This window comes from Spinacia oleracea, chromosome 4 (genome assembly GCF_020520425.1).
Source record: "Spinacia oleracea cultivar Varoflay chromosome 4, BTI_SOV_V1, whole genome shotgun sequence".
Classification (NCBI taxonomy): Eukaryota; Viridiplantae; Streptophyta; class Magnoliopsida; order Caryophyllales; family Amaranthaceae; genus Spinacia; species Spinacia oleracea.
In genome coordinates this window covers 72158325-72164457 of record NC_079490.1, presented here as the reverse complement: position 1 = coordinate 72164457, position 6133 = coordinate 72158325, and the positions used below count along the sequence as shown (strand labels likewise).

The 6133-nt window shown below is 44.2% G+C and overlaps 1 protein-coding gene across 1 annotated transcript; it reads left to right on the top strand.

The window, feature by feature from the left end:
* Positions 1-4555: 4555 nt before the first annotated feature.
* Positions 4556-5878, top strand: LOC110775785 (uncharacterized). Its single transcript, XM_021980380.2, has one exon. The coding sequence runs from the start codon at positions 4556-4558 to the stop codon at positions 5876-5878; it is 1323 nt and encodes a 440-aa protein (XP_021836072.2).
* The last annotated feature ends 255 nt before the right edge of the window (positions 5879-6133 follow it).

Genomic DNA, 6133 nt, shown 5'->3' with positions numbered 1-6133 from the left:
TTGGTTAAGTTGTGTCGTCCCTTTTGTACATATTAGTAGTAGTTATATTTTTAGCCATTATCAAGTAGTGGTTATTACGACTTTTACACCCCCCCTTTTTTTAGTAAATAGGTACATTATGTGTCTAATCTGTAATTTACCTGAGCAATATTCAATTTGATCGATTAGTTAAACTAGATGTAAAGGAAATTAATTAATCTCTCCGTGGGATCGACCCTTTTCTTACCCTTTTATTACTTGTTAATATTTTTGAAGGTCTAAGATAGGTTTTTAATTTAATACGATAAACGACTCGTATCACTAGGCATTGAGCTCACTTGATCTCACTGAATTATTAACTTGTTAATTAATACTGAACCGCATTTATTAGACTTAATATTAAATGCATACTTGGACCAAGGGAATTATTTCCTTCACAAACAACTAGTAATAGGACTAGTAACGGTACTGAAATCACGAATAAAACGTCTATAAAATGAAGCAAGACCATGAAATGAACGCACCTCACTTATAGTTTTAGGACTAGGCCATGATTTGATAGCCTCGATCTTGGACTGATCCACGGACACCCCATCCTTCGAAACCACATAGCCAAAGAATATCACATTATCAACAAGGAACGAACACTTCTCTAGCTTCCCATAGAGCTTTTGAGCTCTAAGGGTTTCAAAAACATCCCTCAAATGAATCAGATGCTCCTCTTCGTTCTTATTTTACACCAAGATATCTTCGAGATATACCACAATGAATCTGCCCAAAAATGATTTAAGCACTTTGTTCATTAGCCTCATAAACGTACTAGGAGCATTAGTGAGACCAAATGGCATGACGGTCCATTCATACAAACCATGTTTTGTCTTGAAAGCCGTTTTCCACTCATCTCCTTCACGCATCCAAATCTGATGATAACCACTCCGCAAATTAATTTTTAAGAACAACTTCGGACCATGGAGCTCATCTAACATATCATCAAGTCTTGGAATTGGAAAACGATACTTGATGGTAATATTATTCACATCCCTACTATCAACACACATACGCCATGTCCCATCTTTCTTAGGCACAAGCAACACCGGAACAGCACATGGACTCAAGCTTTCTCTAACATAGCCTCGACTCACAAGTTCATCAATTTGTTTTTGCAACTCCTTTGTTTCCTCCAGATTGCAACGATAAGAAGCCTTATTAGGCAAAGAAGTCCCTGGAACAAGATCCATTTGATGTTCAATACGACGAATAGGAGCAAACCTAGTGGTAATTTGTCGGGAAATATACATCCTTGAACTGATAAAGCAACTCGGCAATGGGAGTGCCTTCTTTCCAATTTTGGCCTTCGATCGAACTTTCCTTATCCACGAGCAAATACACCAACTCTCCATCTCTCTTTCACTAGCCAACATGGTGAGATTCAGCTTCTTTTTTTGCTGCACACTCATGGATCGAACCGCTTGTGATGACATAGGCTTTAGCACAATCTTCTTGCCTTTGTCTCTCAATTCATTCTCGTTGCTTCTCCCCTTGTGAACCACGTCCCTATCAAACTGCCAAGGACGACCCAACAAAATATGACAAACATCCATAGGAATAACATCACAAAGAATCTCATCCACATACGAACCCATAGTCAAACCAACCCTTACTTTTTCGACACCTTCACACTATTACCATCATCGAGCCAATCGAGTGCGTATGGCCTAGAATGGGCTGTAGTGATTAAGCCTAATTTCGAAACCATCTCACTAGAAGCAACATTGGTGCAACTCCCCCCATCAACAATCAAACTACACCACTTATCTTTCACTAGACATTTAGTATGAAACAACTGATCTCGTTGGTCCAAATCAGTAGATGCAATTTGGGTTTGAAGAGCTCTAAGAACCAGATTTGTGTCATAAGCTTGAGCCTCATACCCCACCTCCTCCTCTTCATCGCCACGCTCATCAAACACAAATACGTCCCCCAACCTCTTCTCCTCTTCAAACAACTCCTCACGGCATTCAACAGCTTCTCTCAAGGTCACTACCCGTTTATTTGGACACGCATTTTGATAATGCCCAAACCCTTGACACTTAAAACAACGCACCTTGGACAGACTGTTTCTTTGGTTGAGTTAACTAATTTTGGGGCAGCCGTAGAATTACTTGAAACCTACGGTACTAGGTGATGTGTTTGGTTTCAAGATAAGTTAGGATTTAGACCAAGACTCGGCATTACCATCCATACTTGACCCTCCCCCATATTTTGCTTTCCCTTGGTTTTCCAATTTTAAACAAAGTCCACAAAGAGTATCAAAATCAGAATGTGGATAAAGGTATACGGTATTGGCAATATTGTAGTTTAAACCCCTTAAAAACCTAGACATGTTTTGTTCCTCAATCTCCTCAATTTCGCCCACTAAGGACAACTATTCAAACTCATCAATATATTCAGCCACACTCATCGATAAAATTTTGAATCCAAACGGCTTCCTTTGCTGCTTTTGAGGCAGAAATGTACTCTGCTGTAGTTGTAGAATCCACAATAGTACTTTGCTTAGCACTTTTCCAGCTTATTGCTTCGCCATTAAGGCAGAACACAAAACCAAACTATGATCTGAAATCATCTCTGTACCACCATAGACCAGAAATTGATCCTTTGTCCTTTTCGGGTACTTTAGGATATTCTTGGCAGCAGTCCAATGCGCCTCACCTGGGTATGACTGGTACCTGCTCGTTCCACTAAGTGCAAACGAAACATCCGGCCTTGACCAAATCATAGCATACATGATAGTTCCAATAGCAAAAGCATATGGAATTCCACTAATCTTTCTATGCTCATCAGATATCTTGGGACACTGAGTCTTGCTTAGATATATGCCATGTGACATGCGTAGATGGCCTCTCTTGGCTTCCATCATACTGAACCTAGCTAGCACTTTGTCAATGTAAGTGCTCTGGCTTATCCTGTCATCCTCTTAGATCTATCCCTATAGATCTTGATGCCCAATATGTACTATGCCTCTTGATGTGGCCTAAACTATAGACTGCCACATGGATTTACTAGGATGGCTCAATAAGGAAGCCAAAGGTCCTCCGACATGAATACTTCGACTCCATACATAGTCCATATCCACATCCAGAACAAAGGCCCATCACTTAGGCCCATGGGCCCATCTAATTGGTAGAGTCTCTAGCCAAATCATGTCTAAAAGTCCAAAGCTTGCAGGCAAGCCTAACATGCAAAAGGCCCAACAGGTCTAATCAGACCTCCCACTATCGGACACTTGTCCTAATCTCGGAAAGCATCCAATCATGCGGCCAGGGTCTAAGGATCAAATTCCAAGAAACCCTAGCACTCTAAGTAGTGCAGATCCCTAGGTAAAAGGGGGCATTCAATTTATTCCCACCTACCTTAAACTATCTTTGCTCTGTCTTCTCTCTACAAATTACTTCTCTCTCTAGCCAATACTTACTTAGGCATCGGAGGGAATATTCCTACAGGAATATTCTTGTTTTGCTAGTTGCAAGAAGATCGTGCCAGCGCATACTTGATACCTCCGAGGAACGCGTGACACGTCATCACCACCAAAGATCCCACAACGTTTGGCGTCGTCTGTGGAGAGGTATAGTATCATGGCCGAACCACAATCTGAAGGAGAGTATAATGGTGAATTAGAGGAGAGATGGCCCCGGGAAAGGAGTCAACGCCATATAGAGGAAGCAAACCGAGTGGCAAATGCTGTAAGCACGCAGCGCCGAGTTCAAGAGGCCGAGGTAATTGTGGAGGAGGAACCAGACCTGGAAGCACCCCCACCAAGCAGCCATCTAAGCCCCCAGTGTCAAGGACGCCGTGCTAGATGAAAACTTGGACCTGCCTGTCTCGGTGGGATCACTGCGTGAAATCCTTGCAGGATTCCAACAACAAATGAATCAAACTTTCCGACAGCAGATGAGCACCACGTTGCAGGATGAAATACGAAGGAACATGTTGATCTATAGCACTGAAAGGACGGCTCCGTAAAGGCCTCTCAGTCTTGGCGTTAATCGGATAAACAGAATGCCACTCAGATCCAACGTATGGAGAGCAGGAGAAAGTTCCCGTCCACAAGCTAGCCGAGGAGCCAGTCCTTTGGCAGAACGCTCGGAGATTGACCGCGGCCATCAAGCCTTTCTGCCTCGGCGAGAGAAGGGCCACGCGACCACCTTCCCGGGTGAACCCACCAGCCATTCTGCGGCCATCCTTAAGACGTCAGGAACACTTTGAAGCTGAATCTGAACTATCAGGCACTGGATCTACTCTAGTTATGGAAGATCTCCCATTTTACCCCTCTACTCGAGGAAAAACTCAGATGACACCCAATAGAGTGAGCATGCGTCCTCGTATGATCTCAAGCCTCGTGAACCAACTTATCATATCCAACAAGGATTGAATAACTTGACGTTGAGACACATGAGCACTCCCTTCTGTGAGGACATAATGAACGCCCCGAAAGAGCCTAAAGTCAAAACTCCCACCATTGAAGCTTATGATGGTACCACCGACCCGGACATGCACTTAGTTTGCATACCGTCACCACATGTATGTCCAAGGAACCAACGAGGCCACATGGTGCAAATATTTTCCAGCTACCATTAAAGGAGTGGCGTCCAGATGGTTTGAGCGACTGCCCCCAGGATCAATTGCTTCCTTTAACGAGCTACAAACCTTGTTCTCCACCAGGTTCATGGCATACAAGGAAGAAAGGAAAACAAGCATGCACTTGGGACGCATTCAACAAGGAAAAGATGAGTCTTTGCGAAGCTATGTTAAACGCTTCAATCTAGAAGCCAGACAGATCCCAGATCTGCCCGATGGCGTCTCCTTCGATAATTTTATCAAAGGATTGAAGAAAGGGTCATTCAAGTTTGACTTGGTTAAGAAAAGTGTCCGGACTATGGCTGAAGTCTTGGACGAGGCCGAAGCCTTTATTCATGCAACAGAAATATGCAGTGCGTCCAAGGATGGAAAGGCTGGTGAAGCGACAGACTCCTCAGGGAAGAAAGAGAAGATAGACAGGAAAGTCCCACGAGTAAATGGTACTTGGGCTCTTTCGAAAGAGCATGATACCAATTCTCCAGGACTGAAGAGAGGACGTCCACAAGAAAGAGTATATTTCGAATACAATACATACCTCCTGACAATCCTGGTAGACGTCGGGACTAGGTTCGATCTTGAACGGCCCTTCCCCATGAAATCTCCCGCTGAGAGTCGAGATCCTAAGCTGTATTGTCAGTTCCACGAAGATATAGGGCATGACACCAAGGATTGCAGAACCCTGAAGAGAGCCCTGGACGGCCTAGCCTCCAAGGGGCACCTAAAGAACTACCTGCAAAGAAGCACTCACGGCACGGGAAAGAATCAGTACAACAAAAACAAGTCACCTGTCTCAGCTATAGAAGGAAATCACAGTGAAGGGGGATTTGTAACCGTCATATCAGGAGGACCAGCTGCTGAGGGACCCACCATGAGGGGACATAAAGATTATGCCCGCCGTCTAGGTCAGGTAATGTTATCGGGGAAATTAGCGGTGGACCCATTCCCTCGGATAGAGATTTGTGAATCAGATGGTGGACGTGTAGCCACCCCGCATGACGACCCTCTTGTGGTCGAGATCAAAATCTCTAACATGAGAGTAAAGCGCATCTTGATAGATACTAGATGTTCATCTGATATAATGAGCATGGAGTGCCTCAGCCGCCTAGCTCACGACCCTAAAACCATAGAGAGCATCCACTACCCTATCATTGGCTTTGGAGGAAGCATCATACATCCAGTAGGCGTCATCAACTTGCCGGTTTGGATTGGAGATCGTAAAGATGGACGAAAGATGGGGATGGACTTCCTAATCTCAAAGATTTGACGGCATACAATGTCATTCTGGGACGACCCACCTTGAACAAGATTAAGGCAGTGGTTGTCACCCATCTCATGCTCTTGAAGTATGTATGTGACGATGGGGCAATAGGGACTATACATGGAGACCAACAGCAAGCGAGAGACTATTACCTCACAACTCTTAACCCGTCAGCGTGGAGGAAAGACCCGGCCGGGACGAAAGGCAAAAGGAAATATGAAGAGGAGCCACCCACTGCCAGCGAGAGTATCCCGGTCAAAA